General features: G+C 33.7%; 2 protein-coding genes and 1 long non-coding RNA gene across 8 annotated transcripts; 1 reads left to right on the top strand and 2 right to left on the bottom strand.

Annotated features, from left to right (window-relative positions):
- Positions 1-807: 807 nt before the first annotated feature.
- Positions 808-6,585, bottom strand: LOC109005072 (protein IQ-DOMAIN 14-like). Of its 4 annotated transcripts, none has more exons than XM_018983850.2 (6): positions 6,437-6,585; positions 4,507-4,639; positions 3,160-4,368; positions 2,783-3,019; positions 1,670-2,359; positions 808-1,492 (listed from the first exon to the last, which is right to left on the bottom strand). In XM_018983850.2, the coding sequence occupies exons 3-6, from the start codon at positions 3,601-3,603 to the stop codon at positions 1,472-1,474; spliced, it is 1,392 nt and encodes a 463-aa protein (XP_018839395.1). In that variant the 5' UTR covers positions 3,604-4,368; positions 4,507-4,639; positions 6,437-6,585; the 3' UTR covers positions 808-1,471. The 4 variants fall into 4 exon arrangements, with proteins under 4 accessions (XP_018839395.1, XP_018839394.1, XP_018839397.1 ...); XM_018983849.2 differs by having other exon boundaries at positions 6,479-6,585; XM_018983852.2 differs by having other exon boundaries at positions 1,744-2,359; positions 6,479-6,585.
- Positions 6,586-7,346: 761 nt separating this feature from the next.
- Positions 7,347-9,310, top strand: LOC109005073 (neurogenic locus notch homolog protein 1-like). Its single transcript, XM_018983855.2, has 6 exons — positions 7,347-7,530; positions 7,683-7,838; positions 8,411-8,491; positions 8,586-8,711; positions 8,814-8,909; positions 9,011-9,310. Exons 1-6 carry the CDS (start codon positions 7,425-7,427, stop codon positions 9,079-9,081), a joined length of 636 nt encoding a protein of 211 aa, XP_018839400.1. The 5' UTR covers positions 7,347-7,424; the 3' UTR covers positions 9,082-9,310.
- Positions 9,311-12,992: 3,682 nt separating this feature from the next.
- On the bottom strand, positions 12,993-14,848 carry LOC109005074. Of its 3 annotated transcripts, none has more exons than XR_001998401.2 (3): positions 14,410-14,848; positions 14,108-14,276; positions 12,993-13,385 (listed from the first exon to the last, which is right to left on the bottom strand). It is a non-coding gene; the product is annotated as an uncharacterized LOC109005074 (long non-coding RNA). The 3 variants fall into 3 exon arrangements; XR_001998402.2 differs by having other exon boundaries at positions 14,103-14,201; XR_001998400.2 differs by having other exon boundaries at positions 14,108-14,201.
- Between the last annotated feature and the right edge of the window lie 12,545 nt (positions 14,849-27,393).

Below are 27,393 nucleotides of genomic sequence, written 5' to 3'. Positions count from 1 at the left end.
AATATTTAATCTAAATTCAGATGAAGTAATATATTATATCAACGACTTATTCACACAGTAATTATTTTGGGATCTAGGATTTGGATTGCGTGTAAAGCTTCAAGTATCAATTCATGGGCCTACATGTTACTATTTCAATTATTATCTAGATATTAGGTGTTTTTCATGTGGTCGTAACTGGGCTGGACGTTACGGGCCGTCCCTCAAAACGCCCATAACAGAAAGCCAGGGCCTTCCTTAATGGGCTAATTGAAAAAGAAAAGGCAGGACTAGATTCTTAAACAACGTTTGGACAATGCTCGTTGAAACGATTGACTTTAATATTAGCACACTTCTTAATATGGGCTAATTGACTTCATAAGAAATTTGAGAATGTTTGGATTGACTTGAGTTTTAATTAGAGAAGATAAGAGTTGTAATATTATCATTGATTACACAGTGATACCTGTTCGAGTGATTCACTTGTCATTATGGGTTAAGGCCTTCTCAAGTTTTTATTTGAACTTGGAAGGCCAAGATAAATATATAAAAAGAGTTCTACAACATTCATTGATGTCTCTATAAATATTTTCGAACAGCATTGAATGAACAATTAAGATAGTAGGATCAATTTTATGTATTTACCTCTCTCCCACTTAAAGCCTTCAAGTTTAAGCAAGAAATTGAGGGATATTTTTTCGCCTTTAATGGCCTCGTCTTTGTGAATTATATCATGTTTGCATCTAGACACCCAAATTCTCCTTGCCAAATCTACTTTTCCAAATGCCATCCTTCTCAATGTCATGCAAGCAATATATTAAAGCATATTCAGCAAATAAGATATGGTCAGGTTCTTATAAGTTATAAGTTGGTTGATGAAAGCGAATGTTTCATCCCATCTCATCATACAATACCCGTGACAAGCAATTGACCAACAATAGACCATTCAACACACACTACAGCAAAGCTAGGGTATAGACCGTGGGAAGCACAGAAAAACCTGCAATAGATTCACCAACCATGCTGCAAGAAAACAAGCACACAGCAATTCCACAAGATCATGGCCAAGATAGCAAAAGCCCAAAAGACAGAGGAGAAGAGCAGCACCATGTAACCTGCACAAAACTAACTTAGCCAGCATCTATAAAACTTCAGCTAGATGCCAGTTTCCAATTGGAGTTGAGAGCCTTGGAATATGGATTAACCGACTGAAGTATTCCTTATGAGGTTGTTTTTACACTTTTCCCGCAGCAACATTCAGCCAAAGTACAAATAAAAGCACTACTAAAAGATGACTTTCACTCTTGCAACAACTCTCGAATTCAGAAACTAGGAGGGGGAATGAGAAATCTATGTAGCTTCTATATCAAATAGTTTCACCATTTTTCACCATTCCCTCTTGGAGCTTCCAATGTCTATTTGACATCTGCATGTTTCCTTGGGTCGGGACATATACAGGTTTCATGTCTGCATTATGGTGGGAGATACACTCCTAGTACCTATTTCCCTGAGCCTGCAGTCACAGAAGAGAAGAAATCATGAAACAACTGGGTCTGATGTTGATTAAGATTAGCTAACAATGTTGATCTTCTTTTAGTGAATTTATAAGTTTTCCTCCTCCAAGTGGCATTTACTTCATTTTTTGTGGTTCATAAACAAGTTTTGCGACTTCTGGGTTGTTAATACTCACAGTCACATCATACGCTACAAAAGATCTGCCATAGTTTGGATTTGTGAGTATTGTACTGGTGGATCCACACTCACTGTCTTTAAGTGAAACTGCAGATCTGTCAAGCTTGATTGGCCACGGGTATTGGTAGTTGTGAGCAGTTAAACCCAAGTGTGAAGATGATCTCTGCATCCGCACGACCCTTGGGACATTCCTTCCTTCCGTCGATGCCCTACGCCGGCTTGGTTGCCTCTCAAATGAATCTGGCCTTTGCTTTGGTGCACTCTGGGACCGGACTTTGGCTCTTGAAGATTCCGTGTTGGCCATATAATTTGGGAATAATGGGTAGTCATAGGACATAGGTTCTCCATAATTAGGCCTGGGGAAAGAGAAAGGAACTCTTGAAGGATCGGGTTTGGACGCAGCGGAGTAGTATTGGGGGCTGCTTTGCCCTGTGTCAAAGGAATAGTCCTCATAATGCCCACTGCATGCTCTTGGACTCATGTCAGTCAGAGCTGATGGAGCTGGTGAGGCCCGGCAGTTGTCTTGCTTAGAGCATGCACATTGTGCTGCATAATGCATGGAAAATCTAGGCTCTGCTCCAAATTGTGGGTGGCTAGAGTAGCTATTCCTGCTCTTTAAACTTCCTTTTGATGCACCAAGATCCATCTCCACAATCTTAATGTCCTCCTCCAAGCCTTCATCCATTTCCTAGATACACAATAACCAGATTGCGGATCATTGTTGTAGAAAGTACCTATTTTCATCAGTATTTGACTTCTTTGTCAGCCCTGGTAATTCGAAAATCTCTACACCTTCCCATTTTTATAATGTTGGAGAAGAGCGAAAGAGAAAAATAGCAATCTTCTTAGTACTAATAAAGCTGTTTCATTTCTCAAAGACAAGGTCAACGGTGTATAAATGACACTTCAAACCATCTTGGAAAATGTGAACCATAGTTCTTGTTCAACATATCTGAAATGCTACAACAAAAGAAGACATATATTCCCAATTGTGGAAACAAATAGAATGTCCGTTTCTAAAATACTTTGGCTGAAATGCACGAAATTTTTTTTTTTATAGAAAATAAGATCATGAATGCCAAAAGTATTGCAAGAAAACAAAGAAACTAACGTGATAGGTGTGTCTGAACCGATTATCTTTTGTCGATTTTCTGTGGGTAGAATGCCAATAATTAGCAGGCTTTTCTTCTTCCGCTATCCGGATCCTCTCTACAAGAGCTCTAGCTTGTGCCGTCACCAGTGCCTGCATGCACCGAAGTGTAGCCGTGGCCTGTTTCCTCACCAGGTGTCCTCTCACTAATGCCTGCAACTTCACTAGTCCTTTTAAAGCAGACAGTGCTTTCCTTGCCTGTCACAACACCAATGAAATTGTTACAATTCTCACTTTCATTTCTGCGATATTATCACCATATGTTACCTCTGTAATTTGTATTTAAGATAGATATATCGGCTACCCAAGTAAAGATATGGAGTTCCAGAGTTTCTTACCAAATAAGAACGGAAAATGGATTGAATCTTTATGGCAGCAGCCTCTTCAACTGCGTGGGTTTTACCATTGGCAGCTGCAGCATGTGCAGCAGCCACGGCTGCATCTGCTGCTGCTGGAGTAGCGGCGCCCATTGCTATGGCATGATTTTTCTGCTCATTCTTAATGTCCAGAGTGGCCGTTACCGCTGGCGGCGACGTTGCAACGGTTTCGGTAGAATTCAAGTCCTTTGGAGCTGCTTCTGTAGCTGAGGATCTTCGAAAACTCCATCTTCTTTTCTCTTTAGATGTTGTTTGTGGGATGGAAATTGTAGTTGTCGGATTGTTCTCAATGGTAATGGAAGAATTCTGATTACTTGGAAGCTTTTCCTTCTCTTTCTCCTGGTCCTTCTCCTTGTCTTTCTTCCCTGTCAAGAAGCTTCTAAACCATTTGCCCATCTTCCCCATACCCGTCAAATCTTTCTAAGCTGTTCTTATATCACAGCAATAGCACAAGTAGAAGAATGCAACTACTCATACTCTAAGATCCCTCGTTCTATATTTGATATGTAGCTTTTCAACACTATAATGCCCCTCATTCGAACTGAGCATAAATGCTCTTCTTATGATAGTCTAATTTTACTGTTATATTATCTCGTCTCATTTATTGATATAAAATCCCTTCATCTATTACAACTACCACCTACAGTTGGCGATCAGGTGTTTGTGTCACTTTCATAAGGGGAAGAAAAAGAGAGGAAGCTCCCAAATAAGCCACTTGCCACCCTCCTAAAAGTAAAATGGTACGAAATCCTTACCTTTTTTTTAGCTTTCTCCTCTACCCATTTTGTCCTTGCAGGCGTTCCTTATTGTGATATGTTTAGCTAGGATGTTTTGGTCACTATGTGATTTTGGTTTATGTGGGATGGAGAGGATCAGAAACCATGTGAAAATGGTTCATGAACATCCAGAATCAGAGTAAAATACTCACATCTGGGCAGGGAAGCTGTCCACTTGGGGTCCATTTCGGGTCATGGATATAAGAAATTGGAAGACCTTGTCGGTTTGTGGGGTTCATGCAGAATTGTATTAAGGGGACATTGAGTTCCACACTACAAGTATTGCATCAGAAATTAATGATTTGGGGCATGGGTGTTTGCACGTGCTCCTTCTATCCTAGCTCAAGGAGTCAAGTCTAAGCTTTCCAAGTTCCATGATCCAAGCAAGGTCACCCTGATACCAAGAACAAGGAGGAAGTTATTCTCCCTATAACCTGAGCTAAAAACCTTTTTTACCTCTTTACTAGAGACAATGTTAAAAGAGAATATGCGCACTTGTTTTGCAGACGAGCTAATTAAGGAGATTTTGTACCTGCCTTGGCTTGTTGGAGAGGACAACCAGTCCAGCACTGCACATCTGAATAGTTAGGTGGTATTAGATGTAGGGCTGAGAGAAGGGAGAAACTCTTACAGATAGGCAAAAGTGGTAGAAGAAATCATTAAAGCTGCAGAAGAACAAGGGAACTTAATTAGAATATGGTCATGATGATAAAAATACACCCACCCCCATCCCAACAAAGGGAACTTAATTAAGTCCTAACTTGCACATTTTTATTTTCTTGGATCATTGAATTAAAAGGACTGCACTTGATGATATATCTTTTTCAATCTGCAAAACATAGGAACAGATTGTATACAAGACAAATGCTTTTGCATATAGTATTTCTGGATTTATGTTTAGAGGGAATAAAGCAGAAGAGTTAGGCCTCAAGAGCCGGTGGTGGTTAATGCATGAACATTGAATTGATGTTATGTGGGACCATCTTACCCATGTACTATTATCTTCTATTATTTTCTTCAATGAGACAATTAGGTGGCAGTCACATGGTATGCTCATTTGACGTGGTGTTTGGTTCTCGGAAACACTGTTTTGGGATTTTCCCTTTTTTCCACTCCAGTCATCTTAATCAATCCTTAACCATCTTTTAATGGACATTATCAGCATGCAACTCTCTCTTAACTTTTATCAATTATAATCAATCTGCAGTATAGTATGTAGACTGACTGGGAGTTTTGGGTTTCTTTTGAGAGTTTGAGGAATTGGATCCAAGTGGTTCATGAGGCAACATGCATGCTTGGCTGATCAATTATTTGTGCTTTATAAGAATTGAAGTCTCTACTCCAACCTAGGTCTACAAAAGACAAAAAGAACTGCAGTTGTGGCAAACGGTTGAAACCAGTGAAAGAAAAAATGAGACCAGACAAATGAAATCCTCATTTTGGGGAAGTTCAGCTGAGGCCAAAAGAGTAAATCATGACTGACCCCCCCGCTCAAACCCTCCCCCCCCCAAAAAAAAAAAAAAAAAAAAAAAAACTGCAGCTGTAATAATTAGATGTGTAATGTATTCAACAACAACCTTGAGCAATGAAAGAGGTAGCTTTGCAGAGTTCAATGGATGGTGGTTTCAATTAATTCAATCTCTGATCCAGAAGATCAGCTGGGGAGACAGAAGAGATATTTGTGTGTTCTCACCCATTTGATTGTCGGTCATGTGCAAAACAGTAGATATCTCTTCAAGGACATTCTGTTCTTGAGCAATAATATAATCATAGCATATGGAGAGGTTACTATATATATTCATTACATAGTTAAGAGTATATGATAGAAAATATAAGGCAAAGGAGATGTTGTAAAAAGAAACACTAAATAAATGATAAATTACTATATAATTACAGAGTGTGTTTCAAGTAATCACATGGGCCAAAAAAGATAATACATATATATATATATATATATATATATGCATGTGAAAGATTGCTTTATTGAACGTATACATGGATCCTCCTTTCTTTTTGTTAGTACGTGCATCTCTTTCTTTCTTGTTTCAAAGCACATGCTAGATTTGTTGGCTCCATATGGCATATGATTCTTCTTTTTGCTTGTTTCCTAGCGCAACACTTGCTCAGATTCAGAGTTAGGTTTTGCTAGCTTGTGTTTCTAAATGGAGTCAGTCTCTTCTAGGGAGAAAAGAATATAAAAGGCCAAGCTGCAAATTGGTACAACAAACTGCAGATAGACTAGCTAGCCAAACAAAGATCCAAACCAATTAACTTGGTCATCTCTCCTTGCCACACCACTTTTTTGTTGTTCCCTTACCAATCCCACAAATTTCACTCAAGTAATTTGACATTTCAAACATTAATGATGAAGCAGGAGAAGGGAAAAGTACTTCAGGAAACGCCACACACTCTATATATATATTTACTTGAAAACTTGTCCACAGTGATATAGATTCTCATACCTACTGTAAACTATGTTTTCTAGAAAAGAGAAAATGAATTACTTTGTTAAGTGAGAAGGGGAAACAGGTGGAGATCTTCCAACCCTTTGCATCACCGATGCTCTTGGATCATGTCGGATTGGCTCTATACTGGTACCGTCGTACGTGGATCTTTTATAAGCACAGCTCCCAAAGTTCGCAAGTACTGCCACTGTTTCTTCCCCCCCCCCCAAGTTAAGCGTTAATGATAGGCTTGGGCTAGAACTAGTCCAGGCCCACATAAGCATAGAAAAGCCCAGTGAATAGAAGCGCCGAAGGGCCAGGCTCAGGCTCAGGCTCTAAGATTCGAACGATGAGGATTGGACAGCCCGGATATCTCATTAGTCATTTGTTATGAGGTCTGATAGTTTAGTAGTCATCTTGATTGGCCAGTTTGTAGACTTTTTGTGAACGTCCTTGATTTCGCAAGTTTCGTCTAACATTCATTTTGAAGAGTTGCAAAGTGATGATACCCACAGCTTTATTCACCCATATGCATCATCTGATGTTGACCAAAACCTGTCTCTGCAGTCTGCGGTGCCAATGAGATCAACAAACCGAGATTACAGCCGGTTTGAACGCGTAGATCAACCGAAGAGACAGAGATCGATCCCTTCATTCTTCAACGCCTTAAATTATGAGAATATTTCCACACGTTAAATTAAACACTCTCATTAAAGGTTATACGGACTACGGAGTAATAATAATATACTGAAGAAGAGGATTCAAACCCCCAAAACTTCCAACTACTCACTGTAGACATGTAAGCTTTTATGTCTCAGCCACGATGCTTCATTGCTTCCCACTGCATTTAAAGAGTACACACTACACACCCTATTTTCTTCTCTTGCGGCTCTTCCATTAATACACAACACCTCACGGGGGCGCTTTCCATATCTCTCTCTTTTTTCTGCCTCTCTCTCTCTCTCTCTCTCTCTCTCTCTCTGTTGTTTGGCCGTGATTGCAAGAGATGGCTAATTCCGCCAGGGTCATTGCCTTTCTTGCAGTTGTGCTTGTTCTCCTCCCTCGGATTGCTCTGGGAGACTTTTTATCCCCTCTTCTGTCTCCTGTCTTTGGTTTGTCATCGACCTTGTACACTTTGTTTACCACGTCTGGAGTCATGATCATTAAGCTCATATATTTTTTGATTGCCGCGCTCTCTGTTTGTTTTGGGATGTCATTGCATTATTATTATTATTATTACTGTTGGTTTTCTTCTTGACCACAGATGATGTGTGCAAAGAAGTGGAATGTGCAAAAGGAACTTGCAAGCCATCTACTAATAGCACTTTCTTCTATGAATGTGAATGCGATCCCGGGTGGAGTCAGACTAGTTCTGACCTTGATGATCACCTCAAGTTTCTTCCTTGCGTGGTTCCCAATTGTAAGATATGTCTCTCTATCTCTATCTCTGTCTCTGTTTTTCTTGTAAATCCAAGTGGCCACGCTATTTTCTTTCAATGATTACAGCATTGCTTCCACTGAAAAAAATTTGCAGCCCGGTCCGATATTGTTTCTGCTGAACTTGTAGCTATAGCTTGGTCACTTGTGGTTTGGTGGTGTGTTATTGCCATATGAGATCAATACTTTTGGTGTTCAAAATAACTTGGGAATAACAACAGAGCATAACCAAGCATATCAGATTGAATGTAATATATATAAGTAATTAAGTGAATGAAATTTGATATAAGTTGGTGATGCATATCAATTACACCCTAATCTTTTCTTCTAGAATCGTGTCATGCCGAGATGTGCCCAACTTACTCGGAAAGGAAGAAACTTGTATGGATGTATAATATGAGATGTCCATATCGTACCTAAGCAATGCCTTATTATTTCTTTGACATCTTTGGACAGTAGCCCTTAAGAATTTATATTCAAAAGGTATTATCTGTTTTAATCATTGTCAAACAATTCGATGATTCTGCTGATGCTGATAGCTTGGGAATTTTCCAGGTACCCTTAGTTACTCATGCGCAAAAGCCCCCTCACCCGTCCAAGAGAAAGCACGCAAAGCTAATGAATCCATCTTTGATCGTAATGCACTATAGTTTTAACCTTAAATATTGTAGTCAGTTCGACATTTTTCTAATGGTAATGATGGATCTATTTTGTTGTTTTGATCATATAGCCTGCTACTGGACTGACTGTGGAGGTGGTTTCTGCAACAAGACATCGGTTTTCACATACTCTTGTATGTGTGCGGAGGGTTATCGTAATCTTCTCAATGCTACTGTCTTCCCATGTTTTGAAGAATGTAAGAGAGCACAGACCTATTTTGCTGTCATGGAGAAAAATGGAAATAGTACATAAAGAAGGGAACTCCTGACCTGAGTTTGTTTGTTTGTATGTATTTTAGGTGCAATTGGGATGAATTGTGCGAACCTTGGAATTCCACTTGGAAACAAATCTACTGCTCCCCCTGAAGCAGTGGCTGATGAAGGAACGAGCCCAGGTGAGACATATATTACTGATTATTCGAGTCTGTTAATTCTCCATAAACACCAATTATTTGGGTTATTATCAATGATGTTTGGCCTGTTTTCTCTTTTACAGCTACTTCAATTCTACAAGGAATTTCGCTGTGGTTGATGATCATGATGATTATTGGGGCTATGTTTCCGTAGAAATAGGATGATTATATATTATAAGCATATGCTGCACCTGGTTTCTGGCCCTGAACTCTGCTTTATTCAGGTCTTGTACACATAAATTGCCACACTAATTCCGGGAAAGAGTCTATTGATCGATACATATTACAAGGCATATTTATATGTATATATATTCAGGTCTTATAAATCATTTCTATGCATTCTATAATCGCTACTACTTGTTATTTTGTTAGGCATTTTGTAACTTAAGAGCACTTGCTATATATATATATATATTTTTTTTTTTTTATATATGTATAAGGACAAGTTACTCTTCCCAAGTAAAAAGCCTTAAAAACCCATAAACAAATATAAAAATCAATCATTTAACCAATATTCCATCATTTTGGACATGTGAGCAGCAATGTGCCAAACTTGGTCAAGAATTTTGAGCAAGTGGAGGAGTGGGTGAACAGGAAATAAGATCCTTTACAATTTTTTGACCAAACAAACACCTTTTCAAATCTAAGAAAACCAGGAACAGTCGATGGATTTCTTGAACATGATTTTGGAAGGGATGGCATAATTATAAAAGAGAGTCCGAGTCTGGGCAAGGAATAAAATGCTCGATCAGTTCAGGATGAGGCCAGAGACAGTACCAGACTATAAATGTAGCCCATGTATCCTAGTTGAGGCTTTTGGGTCGATCTTGGCGCAGCCTTACCCTGAAAGGAGTTCTGGATTTCTGGCTGAATAACAATTAAGGGTTTTTAGAAGTTAATTCATTTCAATTCATCTTTAAATTTTTTAATGAGTTATTCTATATAGAATCCACTGTAGAGGGTGCACTCATTGCACACCTTACGTGGCTGCTGTCTAGACAAAACCTGCGTTTTGATTTCTTTTCTTCTGCATTCAAATTTTAGAGCTCCATTCGTCCATTCAAATTTCAGAGCCCCGCGAAATACCTCCTCCCTCGCCCGCGTCGCGTCACCTTCCTCTGCCCAACGCCCCCTGGCGATGCTATTTTTCTGTCCAGCGAACGATCTACGCTCCTCCGTCTGCCCAGTGCCACCACTCCCCGAGAGGCTTGGTTCTTTCTCTCTCCTAGGGCTAGCATTTCACACTCTCTTTATCTCTCTCTGAGGCTTGGTTCATATTTTCTGTCCCTCAGAGATTCAAAGCCGTAGCTGGTTGTGGAGGCTCCCAAGGCGAGCGATGCCATTCAGTTCTACAAAGCTGCGTTCGGCACTGAAGAGCTCGGCCACACCATGCAACCCGAGCACAAAGCCGATCAAGAGCTCCCTCTCATTCTCTCTACTCAGCTGAAGTGATGGCTCCACCTTTCTCGTCTCTGACCTCACTGATGACCCTACTGCTCTGTAAGCCTCCCTCTCTCTCTCTCTCTCTCTCTCTCTCTCTCTCTCTGTATATACTTGTTCCGAACATTCTTTGTAATTTACTGGAGTTTTTTTCTAGATTCTCGCCTCTGATCAAGTTTTGATCTCTGTTGTCTTTTTAATGTTTTTGTCCTTTAGTCATGTGTGTTGTCCATTTTCGATCCTCCATGTATGTTTAAGTCCGTTTGCTTTCTTTTTGAATCTTTTAGACCTTTCATTTTGAAGTTTTTGCTCCTGTATGGTCTATCTATGATCTAGCTTTGGCGTGGTTTCAGCTAGTTAATGGGCTTTTTTTTTTTTATAATTTGTTGTTTATGGCTTTTGATTTTGTTCTTGTCGCTACTTTTTCATGCTGGAATAAGCAAAAGATATCAACCGCAAAAGATTTTGTTCTTGTTGCTGTTTTCATCCTTGTTTTCTTGCATTCAAGATTGATTTCTCATTATTTTCTATCCAATACTTCATCAATTAATTGATTGTGACTACTGTTTCTATTTCTTTTTGTTTCTGGGTTTTCATTTGTTATGAAAAGTGTTGATGCTGTCTAAATATCTAGTGTTTGGTCGATGAGAGTTTTGAAAAATAACAGAGAATTTATTGGTTGAATGATCTAAATATGTATAAGCTTGATCTATCATGCAATTTGCTTTTCTTGGTTGTGTTAGAAATTTTCACCTGTAGAAAATGGAATTCCTTTATTTTTCGAATGAATTGTTTTCAACCATGAAAAAACCAATATGCCGCAAAGAAATGGAAATGTTGGTTTGAAATGGTAGGGTTCAAATAGCCATGACATGAGATAGCATATGTATTACAGAATTGTTGGTGAAATGATTGTTCGAAATTTCAAATATTAACAATATCCATTGCATAATGAGTGGATCTCGAATTATTCACAAATTTGTTAAGTTTATCTGGACCTCTTATTTCGGCCCAAAACTAACTTCAAATGTATTTGGTTTGTGTTTTTTGTTTTGAAGTCAATATTTGAACCATACTGTTATATCCTCATTGAAAATACAAACTTTCCAACTTCTGCGCTAATGTTTGAGAAAACGACGGGAAAATTTTAGAAATTTGTATTCTGAGCTAATGTTTTAGCTCTAATGAGGACCTGAGGTTAAAAACTCTATTGAGTTTAGGCTTTCTTGGTCCTAGTCTCAAATTATAGAAGCATCATAGTGAAAATTTTTATTCTTGGGTTTCCCCACCCTTTTTTTACTTGTTCTGACTGACCCAATTCAGATTTGAGCTTAATTTGTTTTGAATTGTGCACATTACTTTTTAGCTATGTATACTCTGTAGCCATAGGATCTTCTTATTTGGCTGGTTTATGCTCTCACTTCAACTCTTATCTCTGATTTCTTATCTTATTCATTTTCACCAAGTATTTATATGTATGATGATATTTATAATTCCCAACAGCTTATTTCTGTTATTGAGAGGTGAGCAGATCAACTTGATTATGTTCTAGTGGATACTCCTAATCAGATTGAAATATTCATTTGGTCTGCTTCTGGTGCTGTTATTACAGAAGCTTTTACTTCAACCTTCCCTACTGTTATTGCTGGATGAGTTCTATAAGAATTTATGTACTGTTGAATTGCTTGATGTTTCTGGTGCTGGAATGGAGGAATTCTTTAAGGCCATTGATGCATGTGCATAGAAATACAAGGAAAACTATAAGCTTCAATTTTAAAAATATTTTCCTGTCTCTGTCTTTCTCTCTCTCATAGTAAATAGTCAAATTTCTATTAATTGTGCTGCTCATTCTTGTTTGTGTAGGGCTAATTTTGACAAGAGACGGGTTGAAAAGCAATGCTTGGAGGAAGAATGCAGGAAGGCAAACATGGAAAACCAAAAAAAAAAAAATTAATTTCTAGCCTACTGTCACGGTTCAGGTTTTTTTTTAAAAAATTATGTAGAAAATGAGTAAATAATTTTGGCTATATGAGTTTGATGATCTGGGCGAACATTTGAATTGTTTATAAATGTGTATACCATAATTGTTTATAAATGTCTATAAATGCATATTGTTTTTTTTTTTTTTTATGCTGTTAGTATAGAGAATTGGAGATTAAACTGTTTGTGAAATGTCGGTCTTGACATTGCAATTTACTTATTGAATTAGACTTTATTTGAATTGAATTGAGTTAAATTAATATTCTTGTATAAACAAAAAGGTTGTAGAGGTGCGCATAAACCAGTGTTTGCACACAAAAAGTTGTGGGATGGTTTTAATGGTTTGCTGTTGTTCAGACTCCATAGCACAAACAAAAAGAGGAAGATCAGATGTAAATGGTGTTCGGCTGGCAGAGAGTGAATTGAGTAACATAACAGGGAATCTTATATATGCATATATTTTGAGTGAATGAAATATGAAAGTACAGCACGAGCCTTCATGTGGACACCATTTAGGCATCGTTCTTCTGTCCTAATTTCTGTGCAATTTTGCAAGCATAAATCCAATATACAATAAACATAATGTTACCAAAATTGACTATACAAATTTCATTGAAAAGTAAGGAAACCAGTCTGGAGCTAAGCTGTTTTCAATACACAACTTTTCATTGAAAGGTCATTACAAAGGTCACAACTTGAGAAGTACCATTACAATTGGTGCATTCAAAAAATTTCATATACTCCATACAACGTGCTATTTACATACTATTTATTTGAATCAAGCCAAAACTATTACAAATGTGACAATTCAGTATAAATACAATAATTTTCGCTTTTCCTTCTGAAGAGTTGTCTCTCTCTCTCTCTCTCTCTCTCTCTCTCTCTCTCTCGTACTTTATCTTCCATTTCTCGAACTTCATACTCGCACAACAATACATCATCCCACATCTTCCAAACTTTATTCTCTCTTGTACAAATGCTCTCTTCTAGTTTGTGAAGTATATCCGGCCAAACAAAAAATTCGCATTTCGCTTCTCCCTACACACAATATGAACATTTAATTAAAATAATAAAATAACCAATAACAACATTGGTTATTTGCCAAGTTAAATTATCCATGATTATGAAATCTTGCTCAACCATCGTATCATGCTTTTAGTTGAATCATAGACATTAAAAATCCAAACCAAGGTTCAGGCCTTAAAATACAAATCCTTAAAAAAAAGTTTTTGGTAATAAAAAATGAATTTTTCCTACACTTAGCATAATAAAATAAGTCTTGTATCATCCAGTGTATGGGATCCTATTTTGTCATCCTTTGAACTACCTAGGTAACATATGTTATTGGGAGTACTTCATTTGGGCTCAACAATTTCCTGATCATCACCAAGCTTTTCTCCTCGAAACCAATTGAGTGCTTCTATATATGCAGAAGATGTTGATATTCAGGGAGGTCACGTCTGGTCTCCTCCTAATTGATCATCTCCTACAAACAAACTTTCTAAACTAACAGACTCCACAAACCAATCGACAATGAGAGACTACAAGCACCTATAACCCATACAAATTTCATCCAAACTACAATCACCAGGTATTTTTCCGAGTAAGGAAACAGAAAAAATTTTCATCCAGACTACAAAACGTAATACGCAGAGATCTGGGTAAGTATTCCTTAGATCCATTAGGTCAATGGATGAAAAAACAGGTAATAGTTTTATTAAGGGAACCCAAGTAAGGAAACACAAAGAAAAATACCTTACCATGGCAAGAAACAAGCACGCAGATCTCTGCGACGAGAGAAAAACCATCTTTACAGTGGCGCAAATGAAGCACGCTGATCCCTTCCGCATATCTCTGCGACGAGAGCAAAACCCAGTTAGGGCAAGCTTGAAAACTCGACCAGATTTCATGTATATATATGACAAAACCCTAGAGGAAAAAAGAGATGATGTAAATACAGAGAAAAAAATAAATGTATGACTAAACCCTAGAATCACAGAGAAAAAAGGAGTAATACATGGAAAAACTTGAAGAAGATTATTTACAATAAACTATACATTACCCCTCTCGCAGATCTGAGGGCTTCGCGTCGGTGGATTGAGGGCTTCAATCTGTGTGTTCGAACTCGCAGAGAAGAAGAAGAAGAAGAAACCTTAGAGAAGAAGAAAAAATCTTAGAGAAGAAGAACAACAAGAAGAAGAAGAAGTCTCAAAGAAGAAGAAATCATTTGCGAACTCGAAATTGCACAACAGATGAGCTCGGGGCTTCGGGGGAGAAACTCAAAATCTCAGTGCAGGGCTTCTTGGGAAATGCTTAGGGCAGAGGAGTACGGGGGGTGGGGGAAGAAAAAGGAAAGAAACAGGGAGGGAGGAAATGCGGGGGGTTGGGGGAGAGGAACGAAACGCACGAAAATGATGAAAATTCAAAATGAAAGTAGCTTCTTCAGTTTGGAGTGGGGAGGGGGTGGAAATTGGATGACACGTGTGTGTGCAAATTGGATGCAGCAAACAGTGGCTACTACGTAGAGTTTTCCTTTTTTAATTCACCCGAAATTAATCAAGTATCACTTCAACGCAGGTGGTCCAGGTTAGGCTGTCCCATCTATTTGATAATAAATAAATAAATAATAAATCTAACCTCTATTCTCTCACAACCACATCTCTCATAAGGTACGGCGCCACTCTATCAGCGGCGTACGGCCCACTTTGATAGATGGAATTAATACACATTTGATTGATTTGAACCTCTGGACCTCCTAATTATATCATTCTCTTTCCTTTTTCTGCTATTTGTAGGCTCCGTAGTTTGATTTATGAATAATAATAAAATATATTTAAATATAAATAATTTAAAATATATATTTAAATAATAAGTTTTTTATAAAAGAAGTTAAAATATAATTTAAATATTTAAAAAAATTATATTTTTTATATTTAATATAAAATTTTTAAAAAATTATAATAATAAATTAAATTAAACCGCAAACTTATGCTCACAACTGCCCCCTGCTTTCTCGCTCGCGCTCTCTCTCTCTCTCTCTCTCTTTATATTTTTTTGAATTTCGTGTGTGAATTATATGTTGCTTTTCCACAGTCTCGAACTTCGTTTCCCTCAAAAGCTTTCCCTTCTGGTTTCATGGATCTCTGGCAAACTACTATTGATCACTTTGTTCATCTTCATTTTCTTTTACTTTTCCTTTTCTCTTTCTCTAAAATAATTTATTTTGATAAAATTACAGTACAAAAATTATCACTCCTCGTTTATTTTTTCGTGTTTACATCTGTCCATGACCTCTCAATTATTGTATTAATTCTTGAATTTTGATATCCGTGAAATAAAATAAATTTTTGTTTGAATTATTGTATTCATTTTCTATTTTTCTTTATTATTTTTCTGTTTTGGTTTTTTTAATTCGTCCTTTAAGTTTATACTTTTGAGCATGATGTGCCACTTTTGTCTTTAGATCGCAGTAAATTTTGGAACATGACAGGATTCATGTCTTTGGAAATTGGAGCTACAGGTCTATGTTTCTAGTCTGTTAGGTATGCTCTTTTCTCAAATAAATAAACATGGTTAATTATTGAGAGGCCCCTATTTTATTTTCCCTAAAAGATTAATTAAAATGGAGAAATAATAATCGAGATGGTGCATTCTTAGGTGAGGTGAGGCCCACGGTGCACTTCATTAATATGTTAATAATCATCATGATCAATCTTATACCATGATTGCAAAAAATGCAAGGTTTATGAATTGGGAATTGCTATTGTTTAAGGTTATCATCATTGCCAAGCTTGTGTACCTCAACTTAATCTTTGGTACGCACATCCTAGCTAGTTGCATATTTAGTATGTGCTCGTGTGGGGCTGTCGTCATCCACTAAATACAAGGAATATCTTTTGATTACCTGAATAAGGACACTCATTATATAATGTACTTAAGAAAAAATTTAATTATAAGCGATTTTACGTATTAATACATGCATTCATTTAATATGATTGATCAGAAATAAGATTTTATTAAAAATAGTACTAATTTAAATTTAAAATATGAAAATTAATATACAGATTAGTACGTAAACTTATTTGTACATAACAAAATTCATATACTTAAGGTATATTCTTATATTTATCCGGCCGATTTAACTCTCACGCATTACACACAAAAATCATAAAAAACAAATTTTAAAAAAAACCCATAAGAGGCAAAGATTAGAAAATGTCTGCACTACTTTTTTGAAGAGTAATATTACATGTATAATTCTCAATAAATTTTGCATAGTTTTTTTATTTTTCTTTTTTAAGTTAATCGAACCTTAGAGTGTAAAATATATATATATTTACTTTTAATGAGATCCATTTTTTTTATAAATTATTTGTGCAGAAGTTATTTATTTATACTTAATATTATTCTTTTAATTTTCTTTGATACATAAACCAAACATCATTCTTCAAATGAATAATGGTACGTATAAATCCTAAATAAATAAATAACGCCCAAGCCCTTTTTATCAAAAGGTAAGGTTTGGTCTATGTATAAGAGAAAAATTAAAAGCTGAAAGGATGGGGGAAGAGAGGGACAGATGTTGCGACCTCTTCAAAGATTCCACTTAAATTCACGTTGAAAGTAAGGATTGGGATGTCTGCGCGCGACAGTGGATCGAGTGGATATGGTTTTTTTTTGTTTGAAGTCATGATCTCCTTCCTATCTCCAATATAACTCAGTCCTCCTATTAGATTTGATTATTTAGCGACTGTGGTGGGTGCCTTCAGCGCTGAATTAAATAGCAATATATGCAGCACTGCAGGGCTGGGACACAGAGAGTCCTCGGTCTTTTATGGGGGGTGGGACATGAATCAGGATAGGATAGATTGCCTGTGGTTGCAAGTGCAAACTAGGCTAGCTCTTTGAATAATTAAGATCGCTTATGAGCGTCTCTCCAGTTACACCGTACACGTAGCATCTGAGTCTTAATGATGAAAATGAGATCCTTCTGTCCACCAGCCCATCCACCACCACACTGCTCTCTTGTTCTTGCCACTCCAACTAATTTCTTTAGTGATCACCATTGCGTGCAGAAAAGGGTACTAAACAAAGTCTTTGACCAACTTGGAATTAAACTTAAATCAAATCAAATTTTCTTAATCACAAGTTGATACACTAAAGAATAAGAATGATTGTTTTTTTTTTTTCTTTTTTCCGGCGAAAACAACGCCATCACCTCAAACCTTTTTTAAGAAGAAAAATGATAAACACATCATATTTTATAATATATAATATATAAAATATTATATAAAATGTTGTATGTTTATCACTGCTTTTCGAAGAAATATAAGACCCAAGAGTATTCACATCCGATTTTTTAAATTTTTTTTTAAATTTTAGTTAAAAATGACACTTCTTATAATTTTATCTTAAATTTTACTTATTTTTAAAAAACTTTCTACATTTCATTTCCTATCATTTCTCTATTCTATTAAAATAATATTCTTCTATTATTTATTTATTACTTTTTTCTCTCACTTTCATTTTCAAACTTAACTACTTAAGGCTTCGTTTGGAATCACAACTTCTCTCAACTCATCTCAACTCATCATTACAACTTTTTTAAATCTCAACACAAAATATAATAAACAATTCAACTTTTTCAAATCCTAAAATAATAATAATAATATTCTAATAATATTTTATTATCTCAACTCAACTCAACTCAACTCACTTCAACATCCAAACGTAATCTTAATGTTTTTTCTTATGTTTTGAACTATTATTATAGTGAATATTTTAAACAAAAATTTAAATTATTTTTTAAGGGTTTAATAATATTTTTAAAATTATTATTTTTATATTTTAGTAATTATTTAAATTATTTTTAAAAATATTATTTAAAAGTATAATAAATATAAGTATAAGAGAAAATGTAGTTGATTGAAAAAAGAATTTATTTTATTTATTTGAATAAAATATTAATAAAAAATGATTTAAGAGATGAATAGTAATTTCTTATATTTAGGGAACTACTGTTTATTTTTTAGATCAGAATTCTAAAATAAAGAATGGGATGAGAGGAAGTTTTTGAATTTTTTTCTAAATTTTTTTTTATAATTTAGAGATAATAGTAGTATGAGAAATGAGATGAGAATGCTCTAAAAGCGACAAAAATGCCGGCGGGCCATTATATTTGGAAGTGAGAGTTAGAAACTATGAATGGGGGAGAATGTACGTCCCATTACATTAATGCTTTCCCTATCCAATCTAGTCTGAGCAGTGAGCTGCAACATCAAGTTAGCAGCCCATATTGATAGATAGACAAGATCGATAACAGCAGCATCTGGACTTAATGGAGAGCTTCGTCCAAATGCATTTACATCACAATCAATGTGCTTACCAAAACTGAAACCAACGCAAGTGGCATCGGTCTAATATGCATTGCCATTTATTCCACGCATGCATTGATGCATATAGGATATTGGACGGGACGGGATGGGACGGGACGGGACGGAACCCCGAGCAAGGTCAAGGATTTAATGCCACTGCATGGCCTGTGCGCGTGGTACTGGTGTCATCGGGGACAATTTCTGTGATAGATCAGAAGATGTAGATGGTCATGGTTCTCCTTGGCTTCACGTGATGATTCCCGTACACATTATAATTTTAATACTCTCCCGATACACACATGATGATTTCGCGTACAACACAAAGCTCTATAAACTTGTCTGAATCTGGGACAGATTTTCCTACACACACACACATATATATATATATTAAATTGTTTGATAACGTACAAAGTGTTGACATTTTTATAAAAAAAAAAAAAACGTACAAACATTCTCTTGGATTTCAAGATTTCAAGCAGACTGCAGTCCCAGTACAGTATAAGCACACAGCTCCATACCTTTGACCATAGTGACACCCCTGTGTTGTCCACATTAGAGACATGCTCCATGGACAACGTATACACACTATATTCTGCTCTCTCTAGCTAATACGAGTTTATATTACGTTCTAAATTTGTTATTTATCCGTGCAATTCGTGCAGAACCAAAGAAAATGCTAATATTAAAAAGGAGGGGGGCAAATAAAAAGGCCAGTCGTGGTTTAAAGCTTTTGGTCCAATCGAGGGAAGAATGTACCAAATCGAGAGAAGTGTTTGTGGCAGACGTCCTTTACCTCAGGGCAACAAATTATTGAAACAGAGAGACACCACCAAGAACGAAAACAGTATACCACATAGTACCGCTGAAGAGAACAGAAGGGGAGCTGGACTCAGAGTAGTCAGGACTTCTCTTGTAGTGTCGGGCTGAAACGTGGCCGATACCCCTGAGGGCTTCGCCTGATGAACAGTTGTTAGTGTTTGTAAGATGAAAAATTATAAAATTACTCTCCATTTATTATTAATTTATGTCTCTTTTTATATTTTATTTTTTTTAATTTTATTTAATAATTAAGAAAATAACTATTAATAAAATTATATATTTTTTTAATTTTTTCTTAATGATGAAAGATATTAAAAGAATACTTAAAAATAATAATAAAAAATTTAAAAATTTAAAATATAGCATGAGTGATAAAGGAGGAGTAAACCGGTTGGAAGGGTATCATTACCCAAGTAACAATCGCATCTTTCTTAATAAATATTATGGTAAATATTCTTAATTTTATGTAATTGGTTGAATTCATAAATGAATTGAGATGGGTTGAGATAGTTTGTGAATAGTAGAATAAAAATTGAATTATTTATTATATTTTGTGTGAAATTTTAAAAAATTTATTTTGAGATTGGAAAAAGTTGAATTGTTTATTATATTTTTGTGTGAGAATTTGAAAAGGTTGTAATGATAAAATGAGATGAGTTGAAATAAATTTTGAATGCAAACAAAACCTCGTATTATCTTAATATGATTAGAAAATATGATACAAGGGTGAGGTTCCTCAACAAATATCTCAGAATAATAACAATACAAAGCGGTAGATAAAAAAGAAAAAAGAAAGACTTTTACAACCAATTTATTGGTTATCATTCATGTCTTATAAAGAAGACGTCGTCTTAAAAAATAGAAATAAGTTGTTCATAAAAAATTACAAACAATGGAACCACAATTAAAAGTGGTGAGAGTGACAAATACACTATTACATGTTATCTTAATATGATTTTTAGAGAGATCCTTAGATCTTTCTTCGATATCACGACTTAGGAAAATCGATAACATAATATTCTAATCTAATATATATATATATAGTCAGTTACAAGTGGAATACAAATAATACGTACGTATGTTCTAGCTAGCATATATAGTAGCTAGGTCTTGTCTTACGTGCATGAAGATGTAGATAACTAATGCTAGATGAATTTTGATCCACTTTTAATAAAATTCGCTAGTTTTCGTGAATTTATATTTTTCAAAAGGATTTGTAGAAGACATACATCCGTATACAAGCTAAGGCATGCACCTGACTAGTCGGAGTTGAACATTCATGCATGTTTTAACGTGGCATGTCCAAGTTGCTCCTTCCAAATGTTGCAACAATTAATGTTTCATCTTGAAAAATTCTATCATCAAGTCGGTATATATAACATATATATACCATGGCTAATAAAATTCTTAAATTACATGATAATCTATTTTAAAAGATAAATTTTAAAATTTGAATCTTACAAATCAAATCTTATTATTTAATTTATGTATATTATATATACTATATATACAAATGATCAGTTTGAAAATAGAATAACTTTATCTGTTATATTTTCTTCTCTTTTAAGTACTGTAAATAGTAAAATACGAAATTAATGGGTCGGTATCTCTAATAAGAATTAATCAAAATTAGCATAGTGTCCAGCCATAACGAAGAGGTTTATGCTTCTAATTAATTCCTTGGGAGAGGACCAGACTATTGTCAATAGAGAGAGTATGGTGGGACTAAAAACACTCTACGCCATAGATGCGAGAATTGACATAAATGGGACTGCATATCTTACAATAATAAACTCCAATTTATAATTGGACCACGACGTACGGACCTGCAAGGTCAAGTGGCTTGCCTTGCCTGCCTTCCCAGGCTATTAATTCATTCGATCGGTAGCATGATTTACGTTGAAAAACAAGCATACATATATATAGATTACATCTCCATTTCTATTTATAATTAATATACATATATATATATATATATATATTTGCAGGTAGGCTCCATTGAATTAATAGAGATATATATATCTCATCTACACGATATTTGCATGTCTCCACACGGCCCACACTTTGAAAATCTTTGAAGTACTCGATCGTTGCCTTTTGCATAGTCAGAACTTGCAAATATATATATAGCTTCTAAGTGCATTGGATTGGAATTAATTGCTAGTAGTTGCACGTGGGGACCAATAACCAATTAAAAAAAGTGATACACATGACGATTTTAACAGGTAGGTACTACATCAATCTCACGTAAAAATAAAATAAATAAATAAAAATATTTAAAATAAATAAAAATTATTCAATCGTTTTCTATTTATAAGTTATTTTGAAAAATAATAATGTATAAATGATAAGCTTTGACTCAGATTAGTTCATATCCCATTTATTTATTAATAAACTGCAATATCAACCACGAGGCCACTGGGTCACAGTCATGAAGGTTATTTAGGCTAGGGGAGGTAATTTGTGTTCATGGGTAGTGTTTGTGTTGTGTCAAACTATCATTTGATAATGAGTCAATTCGAATACAACCTATTAAATTAAACGGATCAGACCTTTAAATCTAACACGATCCGTTTAAATAACGGATTATATCGTGTCATTCGTTATGATCCGTTTAGTAATTAATTATAAATATGTCAATTAATTTTAATATATTTCATGTAAATGGGTTGAACTAACCCGCATAAGTACTCATTTGACATTATTAACATAATTTCACATAAAAATTCAAATCTATATTTATTAATTGCCACATTATCCAAAAAAATCCAATAAAACTGCATGTTAACAAAAAATATCAATACTTTCCAAATTTTAACCTATAATGATTCAATGAAACTAATATTATAAACCCAACAATAACAAATATGAGCATATGACTAGAATATAATCCCAACAATAGAAATAAAAACATATAGAGAAACACCAACATTGCAATCAAACAATAATAAAACTTTAATTTTAAAGTAATTAATTAGAAATATGTCAACGAATTTTAATCTATTTCATGTAAATGGATTGAACTAACCCGCATAATTCATTTGACATAATTAACATAATTCCACATAAAAATTCAAATCTATATTTATTAATTGCCACATTATCCTAAAAAAACCAATAAAACTGCATGTTAACAAAAAATATCAATATTTCAGATTTTAACCTAAAATAAAATCAATATTACAAACCTAATAATAACAAATATGAGTATAGGACTAGAATTACAACTCCAACAATAGAAATAAAAGCATAATAAGAAACATCAATATTACAACCAAACAATTAAAAAACTATAATTTTGAAATAAAATCGAAAGGTGTTATTGAGGCTTGACTTTGGATTAAGCAGGCTAACATGTTATTTATCCGTTTATTAATTATGTTTTATTGGGTCAACTTATTTTAACATAAATCCATTTATATCAAAGCTAAATCAATTTGCTAATTTTATATTACGTTTGTATTTGATTCACATATCATATCATATATTAGCGCCTCTAATTTAGGTTTGACAAAAAATTGAATGCCTATTTATAATCTTCTATTACAGTCATCGAATGAGTTACACTAATTTTGAACTCATGAGTTATTGCACTTGAAAAATATATCTCGCTCCATGATCTTCAACAAGAGAATTACTCAAAGAGACAATATACATGATCATGTAATACAATAGAATTATTTTACTCATCATTCATACGTTACATAATTATTTTTATCTTTATTTTTTATTTTCTTAATAAATATGTAGTGTATAGGAATAATGAGAATAAAAAGTCATAAATACAAGCGATGCATATGCAGGAATATTGATGTGTAAAATCTTTCATTAATGCTGTATCACCAAATGTTTAGATTCCTTCTGAGGAGATTCATGCCGAGTGATTAGCACGTGATGGAGGATAAGAACGAATGTATGCATGCATCAAATAGATAAGAACGAATCTGATCGACTTATATGATTTATTGAATGATCAGTGCATGGCTCCCTCAGAATGAAGACAGAATACTGAGGTTCTTGTCGTACGGGCTATCTAGGGATTTTTCTATCCCCTCCATTATCTTTGACTCCCACACCACCCCCAATAAACTTGATAAGGGATTATCCAATTTTAAGGTGGGTGAAGAGTACAAGTGATCGAGATGTCTCGAATTTAAAATTATCAATTATAAAATATGTAAATATTATAGAATCGTTTTAAAAAAAAAAAGATTTCTTATTAAAAATTAATTTTTTTATATGAGTCTCATGTTTATTAATTTTTTTCAAATTAATTACACAACACTTACATATCCACAATTACAACTATAATTTTTCCCAAACTAAACAACTCAAAATTAGTCAAATTTTTGTTTGTAGATACTCGATTTCAATCAAAATAAATAGGATAAAAATACTAAATTTTAAACATCCAAAAGTTTATTATTTAAAATGGGTAATTATTTTCTAACTGATCATAGGAGTACAAGTAAGATCTGCATGTCTCGAATGAGCCTAATAATTTAAAGAAAATGATTTATATATAATATTTTTCACAATACTCTACATAATTATATTTTAAATAAAAAATATTTTTATAAAACATCTCATAAAAATAATATTATTTTATTGTGTAAATATATTGTATAATGTATTGTGTGTATATTTTTTTATAATATTTTATATAATTATTTTTAAATAAAAAGTATTTTTATAAAATATCTCATAAAAATAATATTATTTTATAAAAATATCTTATTTATATATTATGAATATATTATGGAATGTATTGCGTAAATGATTTAAGTGGAGGGTCATGCATGTTGAAATGGTGGCTACCAATCATTTAGCTACACGCAATTACATGATGGCTTACCTTCCTTCGCAGGTTATCCACGGCCATACGTACAGCTGGCCCATCTCATTTAATGCCCCTCGTTGATCCGGTTTCCACCCTTCGTTTTTTCAGGTCCGTGTGGGTCCAATTGCCAGCTATAATTCCCTTCCACACCCATTCCAATAAGAGTGCTGTTAGGGGTAGGCAAAATTTATTTATTTTATTTATATTTTTTTAATATTTTTAAAAGATATAAAAAAATTAATATATTATTCACTTTCCTAATTAATATATAAAAAAATAAATATACGAGCGATTAAATTAAAATAAAATGACAAAATGAAAGGGTATAATAGCATCATTCTTCCAATAATGTCGATATTTTTGAATTTTCACTTTTTTTCCTTTAATTTCTTTAAGATTTATATGGTGAATTATAAACATGTCGCGTAATTGTTTTAAAAAAATAAAAAATAAAAAATTTAAATAAAAAAATTAATTTATTAATAATAATTTTTATTTTTTTAAAACGATTATACGAAGTTCGCTTACTTTACGATTATATATAAATATATTCTTTGTAAAATAACTATAATTTGATTTGATCAAATTGATAGAATAGAATAAAATAATTTTAGAATTTTTTTTAATGATAATATTTTTAAATTTTGTGAATTTAATTTTACTTTTAGTTTGTTACAAAATAATTATTAAAGTAATTCTGGTGTAAAGAATGAGAAAAGATACTTATAACCGTGAAGTGCGTAACCGCCGCGTAATCGTTTTGAAAAAAATAAATAAAATATGAGACCCACATGAAAAAAATTAATTTTTTAATAGTGAACCCCACTATTTTTCAAAGCGATTACGCACTTCACTGTTGTATGTAGAATTACTCGTAAAGAATATATACATGAAATTTTAAATTTTAAATAGGAAAATTTAACAAATATTTTTTTCCCTAAATAACCTTGCAAAGAAGGTGCAAACTCCCATACTTTTCCATATTATTGTCTTTTCGAGGCTGCGGGGTAAGTACTATTTTGTTTGTCACTGGAATAAGTCCAGAATATTTGGTACCGACTATGGCTTGATGTGTCCAGCCCACTTTATCTTTCCTTCAAAATGTCGACTATTCGGATATTTTAAAATCGTACGTCATATATTCTCAAAAAAAATCATACGTCATATATATATATATATATATTAAGATTTTTGGTCTCGACACGATACGGTCACTATTAAGTTCAAAGGATTAGATTTCCTATAATTTTTTTTTTTATCGTAAGCACTTGTTATAATTAAGGTAAAAATAGATATATTATGTGAATTCCATGGTATTTAATATTAAGATTTACAAATAATATTATAAAACCTACATATTATGTTTATTTCTTAAAATATTATAAAAGTGTTTAAAATATAAAATTATAAAAATTCTTAGTCCTGATTTAAGAAATTGATCCATAAATACATTAAAAGATTGACACAATAGTATGGAAATTATCTCTCATTTTAATCCATGAGAATCAAACAAAATAATGTTGGCTTATTACATTAGGATCAAGCGCTTATAAAACATCATTTGTAGAGATCTAAACAATTGAATACTTCTAATGACAAATGAACAGTTCTTTATTTTATAGTTAACACATTTTTTAAAAAGGTACTGCTAGGGCTACTGAGAGTGGCCTTGAGGATTCTTACTGAGAAGTGTAATGTATTTTTTTTTCAAGTATTTTTTAAATCCTTTTAAATATTAAAAAAAAATCACAAATTAATTTAAAAAGACTTTCTTAACACTTAAGTAAAAAAATATTAAAAAATAAAATAGGAATCAATAGTTTTTTTGGGGATGCATCCTCAGTGAATGTAGCATTTTCTAAAAACAAATATGTGTGTATATATATATATATATATATATATATATATAAAACAAATGTTGTCACATAAGAAATGGGTGGATAACCTCAACAAACATTGCATTACAATTAACGCAACACAAAAAGAGTAATAAAAATCCGTATCAGATCGTTAGGTGCGACGCATGAGCTACACACATTGATCATTTGACTACGACTCTCTAGACTTTTAAGATCTCGTTTGGATGGCAAAATCCTCTAATCTCATATTCTCTCATTTCATCACGTCTCAATATTCAAACATCATAAATATAAATACTTTTCAATTTTAAATATTCAATTTTTTCATCTAATTATTACAAATTTTTCAAAAATTCAAACAAAACACATGAAATAAATTTACTTTTTTAAATCTCAAAACGAAAATCATATAAAAAAAATTATATTCTAACAATATTTTAATTTTAAAATATTTTGATTTAATTTTTTTTTTAAATCATATAAAATATCTTAATTAAAATTATTTTATTACTATTCACATATTATCTCAATTTACAAATGAGACATGAAACATTGAGGACCAATGAGTCCATAAGAGTGAAGCTAGTAGAGGCTTGAGCACCGGAAGACGGTAGATGGACAATGGAGGAAAAGTATAAAAAACTTGGGTGCAATATGGACAAGGGAGAGTGGAGATGAAGCTCTTCCCTCCGTCTGGTCAATGGCGAACGGTTGGCTCAAACCATCTTTTATTTTTTAAAATAGATATTTATTACGAAAGAGAAGCTATCAAGGGGTGAGAGAATAATAACAGTACAGACAAACACAAAACTAAGTAAATGAATTTGTTTATTTGTGAGAGTATATTAATCTTTAATTTCCTTAGTATATTTTACATTTAAGAGTTGTATACGATATATTTTATATTTTATTGTCGAACTATTTAAATATTTAAATGTTTTATTTTCAGTCATTCATTATTGAATAAATCGTGAATAAATATTCTAAGCACTCATCGCGTGAGAGAGAAGGTCATCCCATCCAATCATAATATTGAGGCCAAAATATGTCAGGATATTACATCTAAGGACGCCTCTACAGCCCCGCTGGCTGTCCCGCTCCCGGTCCCGCTCAATGTAAAATATAATGTTTTTTTATTTTATTTTTTTATATAT

The sequence above is a fragment of the Juglans regia genome, chromosome 12 (assembly GCF_001411555.2).
Source record: "Juglans regia cultivar Chandler chromosome 12, Walnut 2.0, whole genome shotgun sequence".
Classification (NCBI taxonomy): domain Eukaryota; kingdom Viridiplantae; phylum Streptophyta; class Magnoliopsida; order Fagales; family Juglandaceae; genus Juglans; species Juglans regia.
The sequence above is the reverse complement of the archived record's forward strand: the minus strand, read 5'-3'. Positions and strand labels throughout refer to the sequence as shown.